The sequence below is a fragment of the Varanus komodoensis genome, unplaced genomic scaffold, assembly GCF_004798865.1.
Source record: "Varanus komodoensis strain SLA01 unplaced genomic scaffold, ASM479886v1 scaffold1, whole genome shotgun sequence".
NCBI lineage: Eukaryota > Metazoa > Chordata > Lepidosauria > Squamata > Varanidae > Varanus > Varanus komodoensis.
Window position 1 is genome coordinate 63783298 of NW_025335268.1, and position 22407 is coordinate 63805704.

Genomic DNA, 22407 nt, shown 5'->3' on the forward strand with positions numbered 1-22407 from the left:
CTTTGCCAGGCGATGATGGAGCCATGGAATTACCACAATCAGCCTCAACCCACTTTGCAGTGCTACGAGTCCATGTATTGAGTCCATGAGCAGGATATTTCATTCCTCCTGCGTCACCTGAGACCGTTCTTGATTGTAGTAGAGTCATCTCAAGGCCGCGAGTCAAGGGGACACACCACTCCTCGCGATAAGGAAGGGCATAAGATCAACATGTTGGCTCGCCGGATCTATGCCACTACAGGTCTCAGCCTCCGTATTTCTAATTATGAGGCCATGCTGGCTCAATATCAGTATTTTCTAATGCAAAAGTTAGAAAATATCACAGTGTCTCTTCCAGACCAGCAAAAAGACCTGACCTGAATTTTCATCAAAGAGGTGATGCAGGTGTCGGTTCAGCAGCTTCCCATGGCGAGACACCATGTCGATTGTGACTCTAGGGCTCTTGTTGGTGCTGTAGCCCTCCGTCACCATGCCTGGCTCCGGAATTGCAACTTCCCGGATGAGACAAAGCGTCGAATTGAAGATATGCCTTTCAGCGGCTCAGGGCCCTTCAGCGCTCAGACGGACCACAAGATGAAGACGATCCATGAGTTGAGGGTTACAGCTCGCCGGATGGAGGTCCCTAATCTGTCTTGCCGTAAGTGGTCTTGGTCTTGGTCTTGGTCTTGGTCCTGTCCGTCCTATAGATACCAGCCCTACTCACAATTTGCGGGCCGACAGCAATTCCAGCCTCGCCAACAGCGCTGAAAGCAACAACAACAGCGCTTCCAGCAGAGCCATCGTCGCCCTGACTCTGACAAACGCCAGCGCCGATGGAACAAGTGAACCTCTCCTCTCCTTCTCAACGCACCTTCCCCTCTTCCTTTTGGGGATCGACTGCAAAGTTGACTCCCCATTTGGGAGTCCATCAAATCTGATCAGTGGGTTTTATTCATCATACAGCATGGATACAGGATTGAGTTTGATACCATGCCCCCGCCGGGACCGATCCGATCTATGCCTCAGTCATCGGTTCTCCTTGCTGAAGTTCAACAGCTTCTTTGTAAAGGGGCAATTCGACAGCTCACATGCTTCGAGGTGCTCCACGGCCTCTACTCAAGATATTTCACGGTCTCTAAGCGTGATGTGGTCTTCGTCCGATACTGGACCTACGTGGCATCAGTAGGTTCATCAAAACCAAGAAATTTCGGATGACCACCCTTCAAAATATTCTTTCGTTGCTTAGGAGAGAGGATTGGTTCACTTTTCTGGACTTAAAAGATGCCTACTTTCATATTACCATCCACCCGTCTCATAGGCGTTTTCTCCGATTCACCGTTGATTCCGACCTGTTTGAATATAATGTCCTGCCATTTGGACTGGCTACTGTCCCCTGGGTTTTTACGAAATGTATGGCCCTGGTGTCTGCACATCTTCGGCTCCAAGGCATCCAAGTGTACCCCTACCTGGATGACTGGCTGATTGTCTTCTCGTCTAAGGAAGGCCTTTGGTCATCAATTCAGACTACTTGTACTCTCTTGGACAATTTGGGACTATGTACTAATCATGAGAAATCGTGCCTTACTCCCTCACAGGTCATCGACTTCATTGGAGCCTGTCTCGACTCCACGTTGGTGAAAGCCTTCCTTCCACAAAGTCGACAAGACAATCTGTCTTCATCGATCCGTCAAATCCACATGGACAGAACTGTTCCAGCACTTTCGGTACAGAAAGTTCTCAACCACATGGCCTCTACAGTCTCCATAGTCCCTCATGCCAGGCTACGGATGAGGCCACTTCAGCTGTGGTTCAACGGACTGTTTCAACCCCAGTGAGACTCACCTCACCGGCTCCTCCACCTTCCAACCTCTGTCCTCCAGACTTTATCATGGTGGACTATGCGGCACAATCTGTCTGTAGGCATCCCGTTTCGTCCGCCTCACCCGACTCTGACCCTATTTACCGATGCCTCCCTTACCGGATGGGGAGCCTCATGTGCCGGTCTCTGTACACAGGGCACCTGGGACTGCCAGGAGATCACCAAACACATCAGTTACCTCAAACTCCTGGCAGTCTTCAAAGCCCTTCGATCATTCGATCATAGTGCAAGTTGCCTCCGACAGCATTGTCGCTGCATTCTACATAAGCAAACAAGGCGCGACAAAGTCCGCCCCCATGGCCCGCCTGGCGATGCAACTGTGGGACTGGTGCATCCCGAGGCAGATTATCCTCCTCGCCATTCACCTAGCCGGTACCGACAACAAGGACGCCGACACACTCAGCAGACAGATGTCGACGGCCCATGAATGGGAACTGGATCGTCAGATCTGTCATTCCGGACTTGGGGCTCTCCAGACATAGATCTGTTTGCCACTCACACGAACATGGTGTGCGAGATGTTCTGCTCCCAAGCTTGCCAAGCTTGACTTACCTGTCACGCCCAGAGGGCATTCCACAAGGGCAGTAGCAGCTTCTTCTGCCTTTGCCACTGGCATCCCGATCCAGGACATTTGCAAGGCTGCCACCTGGACTACTCCTTGCACCTTTGCCAGGCATTACCGCCTTGATGTGCGTGCCAGGCACGATTGTACCTTTGGTCAAGCAATCCTTTCTTCTGTTCTTCAATGACGACACTGCCCGCCTCCAGGTCTGGTAAGCTTGCTAATCATCCATATGTGTGATACACAGAGGCCACGACGAAGAAAGGCAGGTTGCTCACCTGTAACTGTCGTGCTTCGAGTGGCCATCTGCGCATTCACACAACCCACCAGCCGGCCCCGCTCAGTGTCGGTGAATGGGTTTATATGGTCCCGTTTTTCCTTGATACTGGTTCTGTTAGTGTTTTCTCTCTACGGTTCAGCAGGTTTCCTGCAATGTCTCTTGCTCCCGTGAGGGGGCGAACAATCAGTCTCCTGTAGACAGAGGAAATGGGGAGCACTCCGCCCTTTTATACTGTAGCGGGGGAGGGGTACGGAGTTCCCGCCAAAACCGTTAAGCTTTAAATCTTTCCGGCCATAGGCACTGCACAGGCGCAGCACCCATATGTGTGAATGCAAAGATGGCCACTCGAAGAATGACAGTTACAGGTGAGCAACCTGCCTATCTGCTCATGGAAGGCAGTTCCTGCTCCTTCTTGCAGCTTCCCAAGTTCTATGGTAAGCATCTCCTGCAACGTAGGAAGCTGCTGAATGGGATGTTCTCTGTGCATGGAGCTGAGAATTGCTCCCAAAATGAGGATAGTTGCTCAGGGGGCCTCCCCCATTCCTCCTGCACCCCTTAGCCCTGAGGAAAGGAGACTTGGTGGGCTCCAGGGGAAAAGGGAAGATGGAAAAGTTTCCTTCCACTAATCACCTGCTGAACAACACCTGCTGAGAGGTTGGCAACAAGCGGGTAGCCTTCTCAGCAGTGTTCTCCCCACATTGCATATTGTGGAATTTCTCCATAAAGGCCTGCTTGGCACTTTTTTAGTTTCAGATTAGGATGGCCCTGCTCTTGTAGAAATTGAATGGCATAGGAGGAACATGTCAAATGTTTCATCAGGTCTAAAACTATTGGAACCATTTTAATTGTTTATTGCATGTTTATTTTTATATTGAAAGTAATGATACATTTTATAGTATTTCTGTTATATTTCATGAATTGCTGTGAACCACACAGAAGGCTTCAGCTATTCAACAGTATAGAAATGAAATTATCACAATGATAACAATCCAGTAGCAGTGCAGATCGCTGAGAGTCACCACACCACCCACTAAATCCTCATGGGTACCATACGTTAAAAAGAGAGCTGTAGCCTTGCTCATCCTTAGAAGTGATAGCCTATAGGGATGGTCCACAGGAGACTGCTGTGTTATTAATGGCCCAGCCTGGAGCATGCCTTCCATGCTGGGAGGTAGGCATGATAGTCTCAGACACCCACTGCACTTGATATGCCAGATGCGATATCCATCCTGCCTTGTTTTCATCCCAAATTCTATTAATTTGAAAAAGTTCGTGACCTTGTACGTACCATTGACATTTTAAATTATATTGTCTCAAATGAATAATGTTTTTACATGTCTCTTTTGAACTGGGGTTGCTTAGTTTTTACTAAGTCTCTAATGTGTTGTATTCCCTCAAAATATTTAAATAAGATGAAAGTTTAATAGCCTGTTTTTCTTGAATTTCAAATGACTTTTTGTTCCTTTCCTACTCCAGAATTTTAATCTAAAGTATTGCTGAATTTCTTCCTTTATGATGCACTGAGCACAGTCATTTTTAGCAATAAAATATTTCATCCCCAATGCTGAAATTTATCAATGTTTAATGTTCCACTGGACAGTGCTGACTCCATGTTTTGGAGTGCCCCTGGGCAGGACTCCTTGAATGGGCTGCCTTCCTTCACTGAGTTGGCCTTTACACTGCCAGTGTTACCAGATAATCTCCTTCTTCCTCTCTCATGCTTCCTGCTTGTTTGCTTGGCAGGCAGAGAGACAGTGAGCGAGTAGGCAGGGGCATCTGCTACTCTTTCTCCACCATCATCCAAGTCAAGTTGAGAGGCAAGTGAACAAGTAGGTTGCACTGGAGAGGAACTGGTCCGAGGGTCTCTTGTCAGCGGGCCCTTGCTGGGCTGTGTGCCCTTGGCGGGTAGCCCAGATACCAACCCTGCCATTGGATGACCATTAGCTGTGTGAACCAAATAAATCTGATGCGTTGTCTTAGCATTTACTGTTTTGTACAAATAAGTAGTCACTATGTGATTATGAATGGTAACAAGTGGAATAAAAGGAATAGCCACAAATTTATGGGTGGCAGTGTTTTAGTGCAATCTTACTCATCTTTACACAGAAATAAATTATTTATTTTTCAGTATGAACTACATCCTAGTTAGTGTGCTTGGGATTTGAAGCCTCCGTGTATGTGTCCTGTGAAAATGTTCAAAAATTGATCTTTGGGTATTGGACTTCTTTCAGACTGAGCTCTGAATTCTATTTCAGAGGAGCTCTTGAGGCTTCATTTCAAAGGCAAAGGGAGCAGGGCAAAAACACAAACATATATTAGCTTAAAATTCTTAGGTTCTTTTATATTTAGACTCAAGAATTTTAATGATGACATGCTAGCTACTCCAAACAGATATTTCTGAATTGTATGTATACAAAATACCTCTGTCTGCCCTGAGTAAAATTGTCTTTTTGTCATAGGTAAGGCTCTCTGAAGCTCTAGCTAGTCAATACTACCCTTGCATCTGTGTAAAAGAACTGTGGATTCTGCTTATTCATCTGCTTGACCACAGAAATAAAGGATCCCTTACAGAGGTAAGGATTCTTGCATTCCCAGCTGAATAACATTTTCTGGAAAGGCTTGCATTCAGATATTCAGAAATGGAATATTTAGATTTATTGTAAGCCATTCCGAGATGTTCTGTAGGGGACAGAATAGAAAAGCTTTTAACAAATAAATAAATAAATATTAAAATAAATAGATATTCATACACTGACAAATGAACATTCAAAATGGCTTTGTATACCATATGCACTGGCTTGTACCAATGGCACATGAAATTGCTCTGTTCTTTTGTAAACTTGAAAACATTCATTATTCCTTGATTAGGTAAGAAAATAATGTGCAGATTAGTACTCCTGAATGTCTTCAGATCCAAGAGAAAACCACCTTCGCCTTAGAAGTGCGCATGTGTGTCAAGCATATGTGCATGTATGACTGCCTTTGTTTTCCTTGCAGTCTTTTTGGAGCTGGTTGAATAAAATTCTGAAGAATTTATTTGAAAAAAGCAATGGTTTGGAAGCAACATCTGCCTTTGAACTGACTCCATGCAATGATCCATTAAGTTTTAGTTGGTGGATTATAACTCACCTGTCATCACTTTATCACACTGACCGCAATGGACATGTAGATGAAAAGGTGGGTTTTCCTTTTTCCCTTCTTTGAAATTACTTGAAATTGTATTACACCAGCTTTTCCTAATACTGGACTCTTCAGATGAGTTTGACTACAGCTCCCATAATCCCCAGTAAGCATGACCACTAGTAATCCAAGTTTTAGACCAATACACATGGAGGACACTGTTAGGAAATATGGCTAAACCCATTAACTCCACATAGATACTTGAAACATGGAGCCAAAATGCTTGTACATTGTTACTATGGCCTTTAAAATCTTTGCTGAACAGCAGCTCTTCCTGCTGTAAACTACTTTTTAAACTTGGGGAATACTGTAAACTATTTTGATTGTGTGTGTGTGTATATGTATGTGTGTTGTGTGCAGGAAAGAAGGAGAGAAGTGATGTAGTTTGACAGTGATGAAATCAAACTTAAAAGACCAGGTGGCAGACTGGCCTGCTCATGTGTCGTGCCAGCAACTGTGGTAATTAAACCATGATTTGCCAGGTGTGTGTTGTTTCTGCTTACCGTAAACATCCTACAGTCAAAGTACAGTCAGTGTGATATGCAGACTTGCAGTGATTGTTTAAACAACCCACAGGTTAACCCAACAACCCACCATAGATTGTACCTATTGAACATTTGCTAAAGAAATGGAAGTGGCTGGAATAAGGTGTGCATGTGCATGAATTGTGAGTTAAATAACCCAAGATTGCTGCCAAGATTGTGTGAACCAGGTCAACTCCTCATGTCTTTTTTTCCATTTTTCTATTTTTACATTTGAATACAAAATACAAGAGCTCTTTCATCAATTGTGAAGGGAACAAGTGTGTAAACTTCAGCATATGTTTGTTTTCAAAGTGCAGAAAAAGTAGGAGTCCTCATCCTTTCTTGCCTCTGAATAATTTAATACAAACTCATCCTAGCTTCATCTTGGTGAGAGACTTGTATATATTATGCTTTGGTATTCTATCTAATGACAAAATGTAAAATCAGAGGCAGCCTTTTAGTAACAAGACATTTTGGAATACTTTCCTTTTATGTGCCATGTGATTTGCAAATGTATGGATTGTACTACTTCTGCTAGTTACAGAGTGTTGATAGCTTGTACTGTGGTTAGTGACATTTTTAAGAACTGCTGAGCCCTAACAGAAATACCTAGTATTCTCTTCTCAGGAGTAGTATCTCCATTAGTACATGTCATATGGCATGTAACTTTTTTTTCCGATTTATATCCTGCTTTTTTCTTACAAAGGGCTCAGGGCAGCTTACATCATTTTCCTCCTCCATCTTATCCCCACAACAACAACCCTGTGAGGTAGGTTGGGCTGAGAGTCTGTGACTGGCCCAAAGTCACCCAGTTGGCTCCATGGCTGAGCGGGGACTAGAACCCAGATCCTCTGAGTCCCAGTCCCATGCTCTTAACCACTACACCACACTAGCTCTCACTTGCATGGAGTTAGCACAGATCCTTAAACATTATTAACTCAGTATCTCTTTACAAGCCTACACATCTCTCTGAATGTAAATGCACAAAATAGTAATCCAGAATTGGCTGAAAATTGTAGTTTGTGGATACAAGCAAGCGTGTTGCTGCATGTAGCATGGCCATTTTTGCTTGGCTTCTCTTAAGTAACCAGACACCAGCAATACAAAGTTTACTGTTGCATATGAACCTGTACTCTTGGCTTTTCTATCCTTTAACAGTGTAAACTTTGCACTGAGGGGCTACAGCTGTCTTCTGGATCCTGGTTTGTCTGATACATGGCAAGCCAGAGTCTGGATTTGGATGTTATTCTAAGCTTTCTGTGGCATTACTTTCTAGTTACTTCAGTCTCTGCTACTTACAGGAGGAGCCATGATCACCCTGGCTTAGAATTGATTTGCCAATAATGCGGGTTACCATTGTGTTCGAACTTTGCCAGTGTTCATAGTAGCATTGCAGAACCCAATTTTGTGAATTTTTTTTTTGTTCCAGTTGTCTGGGGGAAATTGATATTTGCTATAGGCAACCAAATGAGTGGCTGTCTCCAAGCCTGGGTAGTTTATCTCTGTGCAATCCTTGCTTGAGATATGAAAATTTAACCCATGTATCAGGCTGACTCCAGTACAACCCAAGATGTGCATTTTGAAGCACGGACTTGGATGCATTTTTATGGAATATATGGGCTTAGCTTACATGTGTCAGTTACTTCTTAACTGTTGAGGAGAATTGTGTTTAGGTGATCAAAGTGTGCATTTTCATATACCTCCTAGCAAAGATTGCCTTAGGTTATCAATGGTGGATTTAGCATTTCTTACGCCTGTCTCATTTAAAAAGAATTACGCTTCCATGCAACATTTTTGTTAGGGCAACCGAATTTTCTCTACCCGCACCCACACCTTCAGAAGCAGATTTGAGTGGGAAAAGAATGTCCTTTTTTCCTAGTTCTCCAGTTGGAAGAAGCTCTGTCAATGGAGTTACACCACTGGATATATTTCTGTCAGTTCATCATCCATTTTAGAAACTCACTGTCCTGCCTGTGAGATTTAAACTGGAAGAAAGATATTCTGGTTTTCATATGGGAGAAACTAGATTTGTTTTACTTACTGCTGCGGTTTGAAGTTAATAAAATATTAAAATATCCATGTCTCTTATAAGGTTTTCTGAAGTGTTATTTATATTACAATCATGTACCACTAAGGATGGATGATGGTGCTATTTTATGTAGAGAGTGGTGGATTTAAATTCAAAAGTTAAGTTTTTCTTTCCTTTAAAAAAATCTAGTCTTATTTAAAACTTATATGGGATGTATAGATCATATGTGTCTTTCCTCATCTACAAAATAGTCCACGTTATCATATCCTTAAAGGCTACCTTCATAAATTTTTAAAACCAAATAGAATAGAAATATTACCACTTTTGAACATTGCAGGGGTCAATTTTAACGCTGCTCTGGGCTATTGAAATATAGTCAGAATAACTTCAAGCTAAACATTCTTGCCTTTGAATTGTTTAAAATGACTACTTTGTAAGATATGCAAAGAGTGGTTTCCAGCTGAGCAGCTTAGCAGCTCAACAGGTGATCCAGAAGAAGAAACTAGGGTGGGTTTTTTGCACATTGTCAAAAAGAAATGTTACCTAACTACTCAGAGTTGTGACTTAACTTATGTGTTTTTAGTGATATGACAAAAGATTGGAAAGCAGTCTTTGCTGCCGTGGGCTATGCAGGTATTTGTTTAGCAAATGGTAGCATGCATTTTCTTCTTAGGCAGAAATGCCATATAAACTATAGGAATGAAGGATAACTGAAATCTGATCTTCTAGAATTTCTTACAAAAAACTACATTTGAAAAGGCAAAGTTCCTTTTTTCAAAAAGAGTAAATGGGAAGTGGGTAGATTAGGGTGGTGGATTTGAGGGGTGGTTTGCACATGACTCTAAACCACCCTGTAAATATATTACACAGTGTAGAACAGGGGTCTCAAGCTTGTGGCCCGCGGGCCAAGTGCCGGCTGGGTGGGGCACGGGGGAGGGGCCCAGCGGCCTTCAGAGCGCTGGTGGTGCCCGGGCCGGCCTCTGGGAGCAACGCGGGATGAGCGACCGCAGTGGTGGAATACTTGATGCGGCCCAGCCTCACCCAGACTTTACTTCCAGCGGCCCCCAGGTAAGTTGAGTTTGAGACCCCTGGTGTAGAACTACCTATAGTGCAGATGATGGAAGTCACTGAGAGTTGCTCCCTCTCAATCCTTTAGCTAGTATCCAAGAATTCTTCACAGCCAAACCTGTCTTGTTTCCCATTCCCTGCTCTGATTGCTACACCTTTCTGCTTGCTGCCATTTTCATTGTCTGTTGGATTTAAAAGCTTCAGAAATGGGGTGCAGTTTTTTTCAGCAACTGAAAGTTGTGTAAGTGTGTTCATCTTTCTGTTCTTGTTTCTACAGGTGCACAAGTGCACACTTTCAGCTGTCTGATAAAAGTAGTCGTGCCTTGTCAATGGTCCTGTCAAGTTTCAGCAGCCAAAGGGAGCAAAGTGCAATAGGTACCATACAGGGAAATTGGCAAAACAAGACTGCATATAGGTTGATTTGTACATAGTTGCTAGTTGTGAATTGTTGAGATCTGTGCGCCATGTTTTATCAGTTCAGGGATTCCCTTTATCAGCTGAACCCAGGTTCTAGAATTATGGAAGAAGGAGAGGTTTTTCCCTTTATCTGCTTCCTCCCCATTGTGTCTAATTGCATATACTTTTGTCATCTTCCTTATTCAAGCTACAAAGTTCCAAATATTGTAACCTCTGTGTGGCATTCCTATACCTGCCTCACTGATCCCAGTAGGACTTCTACTGAATTGACACATATAGGATGGTGCTGTTAATTATGTTTAGTAATGATATTTGCAACTATTTTTGATTCAGAAACCAGTAGAATCCAACTGGCCCTGTGTGGAAGATCTGTTGAAGAGATCTGTCAATAGTCAAGTAAGTGTGAAGAATAGCAGGCAAGTTTTATTGGATTACAAGTAGACAAAATGTGAAATGTATTTTACTCACCAGATTGCTGTCTGAAATTTGGTTTCTTTAATTCAGGTTTATGAACATCCTTGATGATCTCTGAGTCAGATCTCTCTTTAGTTTCCTTCTTGTTAGTAGTCATACTGCTAAGTGGTTGTGTTTTGAAGATAAATTGTCAGATATGGTGTGTGTGTGTGGAGGGGGAGATAATTATCCTGTACGTGTTACTTGGCTCCTTTGACAAGATATATTCCGAATAAGAACAGGATGCTTAGAAATTGTAAGCTCTGTGCTGAATCTAAGGATATCAGGTTGAAAGACGTGATGGGGGAGATAGTCTATTGCATTGAAAATTCAGCTATATCCTCATCACAGCAGGAAGGTGACTTGCCTTGCTGAGCAATTTGTCTTACAGGCTTGAATCAAACTCTTACTGATAAGGTTGTAGCTTCTGAGCACTCATTTCATACCTTATCATTTTTCTTTCTACAGAGCTGTTAATGCAGTACTTTGCGGCCCAGAGGTCAAAACTGACCTCCTTTTTAAAAGTGCTTTTAAATATGCTGCACCTATTAATATGTTTTCTCTAAAATTATTCTTAGGATGCATGACACAAATCGTAATTTATGTAACATCAGCCATTACAAAATAATTCCTTTAATTTGTTTGTATGGCAGAAAGTAGCGAGTTTCAGGATGAAGCAGCAAGAGTAAACCAAATTATGGCTTTCCTTTTGACTTTGACTATTCAGTATTTTAGATCCAAACTCACCCACCTATGAATGTAAGGGCTCCTTCCATTTGTGGAAGGAAATGGATTCCAGTAGCAGCTTGCTTCTGCCAGAAGTGAGTAGAGTAGAGATTTCTTACACTTCTCTCTGCTGTTGCCAGTGCCGCCTCCTATGCTGTTTACTAGACCTCCAGTTCAATGGAATAGCATGGGATTTGGTGTTGGGGCTACAGGATATACTGAAGACAATTGCTGCTATTCTCCCTTTCTCCATCAGCTGAAAGCAAGTCTGAATCTATTGCAAAATGTTATAGTTGTACATTATCACAATTTTAGAATGAATTCTGTATTTTCCACACATATAGAAGCCTCACTGAAATGACTGAGACTTATTGCTGGTAAATGTGTACAAGACTGCAGTCTTAATATGACTTTGAAAGCTTCTGTAATTAGTGTGTCTAGGAAGTGGCATGCCTATAAGTAAACAAAGAAGCTAAAAATGGAAACAAATGTTGAAAATCTAGGTTTGGTTAAGAGAAAATTAATATTTTTCACTGAGTTGTGTTTATGTGATTGTTGTTGTGTTTCAGACTCAAACACATAATGCCAAAGTACTCTTTGAATAACATAAAATAAAATGTTTCTTGGAATGCCTAGTATTAAAAAGGATATTTAGTATGCCTAATATAAATATTGTGTTATACAATAAATACAATTTAGTGCAATTGGACAGTCTTTCTTGACTGAATTTTCAGTGGTTATAGTATTTTAACTATGTTATCTTGTTTTAAGTGTAAATCACAATTTTATTTATGAGAACAATATTGATGTTACATCAAGGGTATAATTGTTTGCTGGTGTTAGGTGGAATTGCTAGTTATTTTTGAGATGGTGATGATTATGCATCTATACTGCCCAAAAGCCGAAGTTCACTGGAAAGTTTATTACATCAGATGAAATTCAACAAAAATATAATAAAAATACAGTAACAAGCATAATAAAAATACAATACGAAAGTTAAAAGCTGAGCTTGCCTTAAAGGCAGCAATTGGAGGCAGGCTCCAGATCTTGACCATGCTATATGGGGAGTTTGTGGCTGGGGGAGGCCTTCCTTCAGGTATTGTAGCCCAGAACCATGTAAGGCTTTATCAGCACCTTGGATTGAGCTCAGAAGCATATAGACAGTCAATGTACATGGACCAGAATTGGTGTTGTGTTTCTACCTTCTGGTTTATTAGTGTTTGTGAGCTGCCCGCTTCATTTTCTCACATGCTTTGTTGGAAGACTTCCACAGTGTGCTAAACAATAATTTTCATTACATCTAAGCCAAGAACCTGTATTTTAAATTGTGACTAAAATATAACATGTTTCATGCTGTTATTATATTCACTATTTCATACATTGTAATTCATATTAGTATATTTTGTTTTTAAAATTTTATATTTCATTTTTAATATTTCTAATAAGAAAATGAAATGCCACCCTGAAACCATGAGGGAATACATCTGACAAGAGTTTTACTGCCCTTCCCTATATCGTATACAGTTATTAGAAAGAGATGTTTTGCACGAAATGTTATTTTCTCTGGTTTTTGCAAGGATTGTCTCCTCACTTTAGTAAGGCTGAGCTTCAGTAAAACTGAGATAAGCTGGGCCACATGGATAATTAAAAATATGAAAGTGTTAAATTTCAGAAGCAGAAACAACAGCCAGTAGTTCACGGTCAAAGCCAGGAAATGTTCAGTATCCAAGGCAGTAGAAGGTCAGGTGGCATCCACGTAGCAAAAAGAGTCATTCAGACCAAGAAATAAGCTCTGAAACTAGACTTTTCTAGGATCTGATAGACAGGAGGGGCCTTTGAGTTGGATGACTCAGTGTTCAAGCAGGGCTGTGTTTCAGCCTCTTCCCCATGCCTCTTCTTCAAGCATAGAAAAGCTAATTTCTGATTAGCTGACTGGAAATAAAATGCTTTCCCCAGCCTGAACCCCACAGAAAATAAGCAGTCAGATAAAGCTGTGACCAAAACTCATCCATTTACTCCTTTAGAGAGGAAAATATGGGCAATTCTTTGGAAGGCAGGAATCATCTAAAAAACTGCAATTCCTAGTTATAGCATGAGTAATTATGTTTTTACAATCTTTGCAGAAGATTGCTCATAAAAATATTGAAAAGATTTTGGTATTATATTTATTTAATGAGTTCTATAGGTAATATTTTTATTATAGCTGAAGCTATAATAAAACTAAGGTAAACATGTTAAAATAGTTCAAAAATAGGAAGGGCAATTGCAAATAGTTTTAATCAGTGAGATAAATATCAAGGCAGTTAAAAACATGGAAAAGGATTAATTATGCCATTTTAAACCTTTTGTTAAAAAGCAGCTCTGTTGGAACAAGATGACTCTATTCTGGATGTAACTGAAAAGGGGCAAAAGTTAGTACGTTCAGTTTCTGGGGTAAAACAAAGATCCTGGTAGTATTGTACAATTATGCCTTGGAACTGAATGCAAGCTGGCCCGATCCATGTATTTTACAGAGAAATAGAAGTCAATTCTATAACTTTATAGGCTATATTCCTTACTTTCTCTGTGACACATTCTTATGAATCAAGGTGGTCTATAGATATGCCACAGTTACTACACAGGCTCAGTTTTACTTCAATGTTTGTGTTTACAATGGAGCAATTACCTTTATCTTTAATTAGAGATAAGTTCATCAGCACTCAATATTTTCAGCATTTGACTCTCCCAAAGTATAGTGTGGCTTTCACATTAGCGTAGCTTAATGTGATGCAGCCTAGATTACTAGGAGGCTGATATGGAAGACTACCAATCACTTTTAAGACATTGTCTTAAAATTCCAGGGATGTGGAATTCCAGGGATGTGATTCCAGGGATGTGGAAACATTGATAGATATGCTACTTTACTATAATTTTTAGAGGGGGAGGGGGCAGGCAGAGCAAAAGGGATTCATTTATTTTTTGCATTCTGTCATCCGGATGTGATGCAGCTTCTGTTATGATTGGAGGCTTGTATAACCCAGAAGGCTGCAATATTTTAAATAGTTTTAAGAATATTTAAAACTATTTAAGAATATTAAGAATATAATAAAATATTTAACTATTTAATATCTAAGATGCTTGCAAATACTGATAATCTAACTCTGCCCATTTAACATTAAGTGTATGCAATTGCTGCTCCTATACTGTTTCAAGGATGTATTTTTCTTTCAATGTATGTTGTCCTTTTTATGTAAGGAAGTATGAAGTATAACTGTCCAACAGTTTGACTTAGTATCTATGATGCATGCACAAGTGCCATATCACAGAACGTTCACACAAGTGGGCTAGATCTGTTCCCTTATTCACAGTGGCCAAATTGTTCTTATACTGTGTGGGATTTTTTTTTTTTTTTTTGCTTTCAGTGGGACTTTGTTGACAGAAAGTCAACTTGGCAGAATACAGTACATAAACTGTGATATGCTTAGCAGCCTGCCTATCTTGGAGTTACATTCCAGATTGTATTTTATGGCCCCAGATTCAAGCACCTAAAAATGTAGATAGAATTTAGTAGATGACAATGCCAGTGCTTGTCAAGTTTTATTTTCTAGGTCACTGCTCATATTAATGGATTGGCTTGCTTCTGAACTAGAAATAACATTTATAGAGAAAATTATTTTCCGAATCTGAAATCCTTGTATGTATTTGATTTGTGCTCAAGGTAGTTTTTATTAAAATAAAAAAACTTGCTAAATAAAACAAAGCCTAACAGCACTTGAATATCTTTGTTTGTTAGACTGGAATATTAGAAGAACAGTTACGAATGCATCTTCAGTGCTGTTTGACATTAAGCCGTATATGGGATGTGAACCTCTCTACTGTCACCATATTGTGGGAATATTACAGCAAGAATCTGGTTAGTAAATATATCTATGAAAAGCAAGAGTTGTAATTGTTGTAAACCTGTCACCTTAAGGAAGTTTCACTTATAATCCAGTCCACCCTGTTTAGCAGTAGAATTGTTTATGGTCTTATTAGTAGAAAAAGCCCACTCAGATTTATTCATTCATCCATTCATTTAGTTGTCATACAAGAAGCTTTCAGGAACTTTCAGATATTTACATTTTAAAGGACCGAGTAGAAGCTTCTGTCCAAATATATGAAATTTCTTGCCTTGAGATATAGAGCTGCAACCTTCCAACAGGCAATTACCATCTGTCCAGGGACTGAGCCTCCAGTGTCTTTCCCCTCACCTCTGCAGCCACGGGGCAACTCATCATTGCAGAATTGTTTCTGACAAAAGGAGAAATCAAGATCTCAATAAATGTGGCTCAGACCAACAGATGTGACCAAGCGGATCTTTCCAGAGCAAGTGTTCTTGTTGACTGCTGTTCCTCAGGCATGAACAACAGTCTCTAGATTCATATTCCTGAGAACATAGGGTTGCAAAACCAGTACCCAGTGCTAACCAGAAATTGGTTGTGGGCAATTGATTATAAAACCATCATTGGTCAATCAAAATCTGAACTGTAGCTGTTTAAAGTGATTAATCTTTTATATGTCTTTCATAATTTCAGTTGCTATTTAATATTTCATTTTGTGAAATATATTTGTGTTTCAGAACAGTCCCTTTACTATTCCTTGGTTTGGCCTTAAAGATCTTGCCAGTATTAGTAAAACGCCTTTATCTCTGTTTGAGCTGGTAAAGAAAGTTTGCAGTGACATGCATAATCCTGATATGTATACATCCAGCAATAGTTACCATATTTTTCTTCGTATTTTGGCCCAAATACTGAAGAAGGCAGTGAAGGCCAATGGTATTCATTCTTGGAAGCAAATCAAAGGAAGGTATAGTGGCATTGACAAGTTTTTCACATATCATTGTGCATAAGGCAAACTCACTTTGCTTTGTCTAAGAAGCATATGTCTGTAGTGTGTGTATTCACAGCTTCTGAAATAATCCCCAAATGGGTATGGGCGGGTGGAGGATTAGTTTGTACTTTTACCAAAAAAAAGTGTAACTGTAAATCAGGCAACTGAATCAGAAATGTAGGACTTTTCTAAGCTTTTAATCTTGAATGCCAGTTCATGCAAATGGTAGCGTTTTGTAAGTATGAACAGAAAGCTTCTTTCTAATCTAGTAGAATATTTCCACAAATGGAAAATATAATCATTGTTGGTTACAACTTGTAGTAACTAATGAAAATCCTTTCCAGAGGCTTGTGTTAGTAGGGATGGGGAGGCTCCAGAAGATACGGTTACTCTAGCGTTCTTTATTAATGGGCCAGAGGTCATCAAGGGAAAGTGTGAATGTAAATTTGCTTTAAGAAAAGATTTGTTGTTTTGTTTTGTTTTTCGTATAATGCAGAATTTATTCCAAATTTCACCAGAAAAGGATGCGAGAGCTGACAGAAGTGGGGCTGCAAAATTGTTTATATCTTTTCCTCGTACTGGCAGATATAGCAGAAACAGAGGATGTTACTAGCCGCATGATGGAACTTTTGCATTTCCTCAGTCCTATTTCCACCAGCATTTCTCAGAGAGCTCTGATATGGAAAGGCTACTTTGCTTTTATTCTCATCTATGTTGAGAAGAGCATGGATATTGGTGTGTTAGCTGAGCAACTTTCAAACGCCTTCCATGAAAAGGCAAAGGAATTTCTGGTGGCAAGAAATGACCTCTTGCAGAAACAAAACCTCTGGATTTTACTTTCTACTTACATTGACGGTGTCCAAGAAGTTTTTGAGACCAGCTGCTACTTGAACCTTTCTGAAGAAAAGCTACTGAGTGATGGCTTTAGTATGTTGCTTCCAGGTTGTCGGGGAGCTGAACTTACAGCAGTGTTAAACTTCTTGCAGGATGTTCTGTTCAGACTGAGGTAAGGATTTATTTATGAATATTTTCTGAGTTCTTTTAGTGGTTTAAACTAAATGTGTTAAAGTCCTATGTGTTAAGGACTTTAACACATATGGTATATTATATGTAATTTATTATTTATTTCTTTAATTTATTGAAACATTAGAAATGCTTTTTTCTAGTAAATACCAGGGACATTGAGAAAGTTATCACTATCTGATAGACCTCTGGATAGTTTGCAGTAGATCTCCAGGGGTTTCTGCCCTTAAGGACAACAATGGATAAAAGAAGGGAAGTGTTTTTATTTTTTTTTCCAGTCCAAGGACTGAATCCAATTTTGCAGAAGCTCTTGGGAGCTGTATCCTAATAGTGATTAAGGAAGAAATGCTACATATTTTAGCTTAAAGTATTTACCACCAATGACTAAGGCTTTGGGGAGACAGTTCAGCCTTTTAGAATGATGAAAACATTGCACAAAAGGTGCAAACCACCAAATGCTGGGGGCAAAGATGGTGAGCACCTGGGAAAGTGGGTGTGGTCATCTGGGGGCATAGGTGGATTTGATCCCAAGGTATGCTGGATTGGCCCCTTGTCCTGAGCTTCAGCTCCCTTGGGATAAATCAATAGCGATAATGACAGCAAAACTGTGGCTTAGCTTGTGCTAACTCTTATCTCTTAGCATTTCTTTATCTGTAAAATAAGAGTACTAATTGGTTGCTTTAACCAGGTCTCTCTGTTCAGCTGTCCTGAACACTTGAGAGTACTGTGCTAGAATCCCTAATCTATGTTTTTAACCTTTTCAGCATTATTAATTTCAACAAAACAAAGTGAAATACAAACCAAGAAAAAAAGGAAAGAAACTGAAATTAATAAATACGAATGTATAAATATCCAAATAATAACATAAATTCAAATCTATCAGTTCTGCATAAGCTTCAACAAAGGCAGGCCAAATATTGTGTCTAGATGTCACAATAATTGGCCTGCCTTTGAAAGTATTGTTAAAGCTTTAATCTATTGAGATATAAAAGGTGAGTTTTTAATCTTTCCCTCACTATAGTATCAGTCTCTTAGCTGTAAAAGGAGTATCAAAAATCCATTTACATCAGATTTTTTAACTTCCAAAAAACTGTTAGTTTATTTTATCAAAGAGTTTTCTAATGCAAAGTTTATCAGTGCTCTAACTTCCACCCCAAAAGAGGCAACTAGTGGACATTGCCAAAATGTAATGATTTCCAGAAGCGTTCATGGTGTTACTCCTTCAGCAGTTGGTTGATGTCAATAACTCTTATTTCCAAACATTGTGACATCTAATAAACATGGAACAAAGGTTTTTGTTCAATAAGGCATAATCTATGGTCAATTGTAACTTTATATAGCAACTCTAAAGCAACAATCCACTGCTTGGACCAAATTGTGTAATGGGCAGGTCTCTCCCCACACGTCCCCTTCTCTAGCATACTTAGACAAAATCCTAGAAGCACAGTCTTTATCTGAGCTCTTCAGGTTACAAAATACCATAAATAAAAATAATGAGCTCCTTGAGATGTGGGAGTTGTGTCTGCCTCTGTGAAGTGTTGACTCCACACTGAAGCATCCCTTCCTTCCTCCATTTCAGAAATATTCTTAGTGCACTCTCAGGGTGGTTCCTACTGTTTGAGGGCTAGACAGTGGGGACATTGGACACTTAATAATAGGCCTGCTCAGCTTGCCTGGTGTGGTCAAAGAATTCTCATTAATTCTTTTCTCCCATGTGTTCTGAAATGTTTTCCTCCTTTTCCAAGCTGAGCTAGTTTTCACAATCTCCCTGTGTATCTCTACTTTGTAACCTTGTATCTGTCAAGTCATATGCCTACTTTCTGCCCACTTTGATGCTCTGCCTCTTTCTCTGAATCCGGAGAATCTGTTTGGGTAGCCTGTAACTTGGGAGAGCTTTCCCTCAAATTCAAAAAGGATGTTCAAATTCTCTGTTCTGTTTTCCATTAGACCCAATGCGTATTTATTATATGCATATAGGCATTGAGCATGGGTTGCTATAACTGGTCAGCCTCAATATGCATTTCTAATAAGTGCACACATCATGGGGCTGAAAAGGCTACAGGATCAAACTTGGATTCTAGGAGTTTTAAGTAATGCCACTCAGCCACCACAGGCAAATCATCTTTGGAACTTGAACCAGAAGAAAACAGAAACGCATCATCTTCACCCACTAATTAATCCAGTGTAAAAATCAAGTTGTCCATCAAAGTCAACCACTAAAATTCAATTTAGCATGAGAAAATGGATCAAATACTGATTGATGCATTAATGCCTGAGATACATCTTAAGCTGCCCTAACAGTAGGAGGAATCCTATCTGTTTGAATTTGACAGGAGCCTAACACTGTCCTCTTACTGCAGTATTTAGACATATGAATTCTAAAGGTGGCCATGGTGGAAAAGCTACACAGAAAATACCAAAATTTAGTATAGGTCAGCAAATAAGCCTGATAAATACAATAGAAGTTGTATCGTCTTCAAGGATACTCAGGGCAGAAAGGAACCTCAGAAGTAATTATGGAACGAAGAGTTTGGTTTTTGAAAATACCTGCCAGGTACTTATTAGTGAATTTCATGTAACAAATAAACAATGCTTGGTATAGTATTCCTTTTCAGTGTATTTAACCCTATCAGCTTAAATTTAAGGGTATTTGTCTATATCCTATGATATGTCATGAATCAGCTTGTTCAAATTTAGCTCAATCATTTGTGATATATCTCTAAGAATGAGTATTCCCAAGTAAGTGGGTACCATTGAAATTGGCTAAGAATATCACCAGTTGGACTTTGACCAGTAAATCAAGTAACCAAAAAAAGCATTTATCAACTATATCAAAGCAAAAATGGTCAGCTGAAGTTGGAAAATATGCATTAACAAATCAGCTGTATAAAGGGTAATTTTGAATTCTGAGCAGTTATGAACAAAACTGTGAATACTGGTGAGTTGCAGGTAGAACCCGCCTTGTGGGTGGGTTTGGGATGTAATTGATCATTATGCCATGAGCTCATCCACTGTAGATAACGGACCCTGCCTTCTGAGCCAGGACCCTGCCTTCTGAGCCACTAATTTCAGTCTGGCTCTGGTTGGTAGACCTCAGTGTTCTGTTAAGAAATAAAACAGAACCGAACAACAAGCCTGAAATCTGCCCACCCATGGTGTCAGATTAAAATAATACATGGTACAATAACTACAGAAGAATAAAAATATATTACCATAAAAAGAAAGATGTATATAAAGTAGAACAGACAAAATGCAAACAAAACCATTTCAATCTGGTAATGAAATAACTGAACCTTTCAGATTCCAGATGCATACCCTACCTTTTAACATAAAAGCATCCAAATTGCAAAACAACAACAAATTGCATGGCTTTGGATATATAAGCAATCAGCATGCATTATTTAAATTAATGAATTTAATTAATTTGATAGCCCTCCTTTGGGAGAAATTACTATTCAGTCCCACTCCCTGCTTTCTATTCTTTAACCAGTTAGTTTCATAAGATGGCCTCCTGTTTATTCCATGACTACTAAATTTACTCAGGAGTACAAGTATTTGGCAAGGGACTCCAAAACAACATATGAAGTGGTTTCATGTTTTTAAAAAGAAAGGGGAATGACATTTTTCAGGGCTCTGGACACATGCTTCTGGCATGATGACAGAAGCAGTATCTGGTTATCTGTATGTATACTTGCTATTAAGATGCAGTAGATGGGGAGAGATTTGTACTGCCTCTAACAGTTAGATTCTAACAGAATTCCCTTTAGTGGAGTTGGGTCCCATGTGTAGCTGTGCATTATCAGATGAATGTCATGTATGAATCCATACTGAAATGAGTGCTTCAGCAGTCTCTGATTCTTCTTATTTTTCCAGCAGTAAAATGCTTTCATGTTCTGCCTACATTTGCCATAAATAGCCAGCTAATAAAAGCTTGTGCAGGGGTTTAAGCAACATTTCACTCTGCCAGTTCCCTACCAGTAAGAGGGTGGTGACACTCTGCTTTCTGGATGTCCCATCCCTTGGGATGAAGTATCACTTCAAGAGTGAATAAACTATCATCTCTGTCTTTGAGCATCCAGAATGGCTGATCTTCTCCATCCTCGTATTTAGGAAGACTGTGGTGAAATGTGCCTCTGCCTCCTCAGGTGTGCTTCTTGGCTTCTCAGCTTGTATGTTTCCATGGGTCATGGGGCAGCTTGGAAATGCCAAGAAAAGTTTAAGCAGCCCTTCCTTACAGAGGCTAGAGGACACATTGTTCTGCTGAAGCATCCAAAGCCAGTTCACTTTATATAATTTTTCTGAATCACTTTTAAAAAATCTGTAAGGCTCACATTAAAATGTAAAATATGTTAAAGTATAATATACTATTAAAAGTTTGCTTGCTTCAGAACTTATATGTAGTTGCAGATGGAACATTTAATATATATTTACCTACACACACGTGCATGTGTGTGTTTTGTATTCTTGTGAACTTACAGCCTTATCTAAATTCATAGTTGGATTAAAAACAGTGCATAAAATGGAAGCATGAAATAGTGGTTAGTAGAAAAATGGGAGATTAGTGATTAAACACTCATTATTTTTGCCTGAATACAGCCCCACACTGCCTTTTCTTGCAATGAACATATTTCTGTCCACTAATTCACACTGGAGGCAGCTGTTCAATTTGAAACCAGAAACTACTTTAGGAAGGTTGGAAGACATCTTCCCCTGTCATCCTGCCACAAACTCCAATGAGGTAATTATTGATTGGTCACTGAAGAAACCTAAGGATTTGTGGGGGGAAGAGCAGTAGAACATATGCATTATGAACCGTGTGAAGAAACTGACCTGCATGTTTACTTTAAGTACTTTGTTACTGTCTGAATAGTTTGACTTCTGCTGTCAGTAGCTCGTAAATCCAAGGACAACTGATTTTTTTTCCCCAGGCTGTGTCTGAACAAAGATAAACTGTTTGACAAAGTGTAGGTGATTTATTAGGAGGGTCCTTGTAAATTGGGTTAACTTTGTTTTTAAAAAGTACAAACTGCCCAGATGCAGGAGAACAGTTCCTGAAACAGTTCAGAAGTATGTCTTGTATACTGCCTTCAAAGGTCCTGTAGTCCTGAATGGTCTTTGTAGTTGTAGCACAGTTGTATTTGATCTTTAAAATAATTAATACTTGAGTTAAAACTTTTAATTTTTAAAATAGATTATGTATATTAACAAAAGTGTTGCAGCACCTGCCATTGGGTTACAGTCACACCAGCAGTTTTGCAAACAAAAGAGCTCCTTCCTTTTGTGGAACAGAGTCTGATCTACCAATGCCCCTGCTCCGTGGATTAGGCACTTCTATAAGAGGAAGAGGAGAGGTGATTCTCCTTTGCACCAGCATTGTGTCCAAAGGGTCCTCCAAGTTTTTCGATGATGTTTTTGGGGCAGAGGAATTGCAGGGGGAGA

General features: G+C 39.8%; 1 protein-coding gene across 1 annotated transcript in view; it reads left to right on the top strand.

Annotated features, from left to right (window-relative positions):
- MMS22L (MMS22 like, DNA repair protein) overlaps positions 1-22407 on the top strand; it is an 88292-nt gene that overhangs the window by 19327 nt on the left and 46558 nt on the right. Inside the window, exons 8-13 of the mRNA XM_044449266.1 lie at positions 5160-5273; positions 5698-5877; positions 10252-10314; positions 14870-14989; positions 15695-15921; positions 16442-16951. Coding sequence (XP_044305201.1) covers positions 5160-5273; positions 5698-5877; positions 10252-10314; positions 14870-14989; positions 15695-15921; positions 16442-16951 — 1214 coding nt within the window. The remainder of the gene's footprint in view (positions 1-5159; positions 5274-5697; positions 5878-10251; positions 10315-14869; positions 14990-15694; positions 15922-16441; positions 16952-22407) is intronic.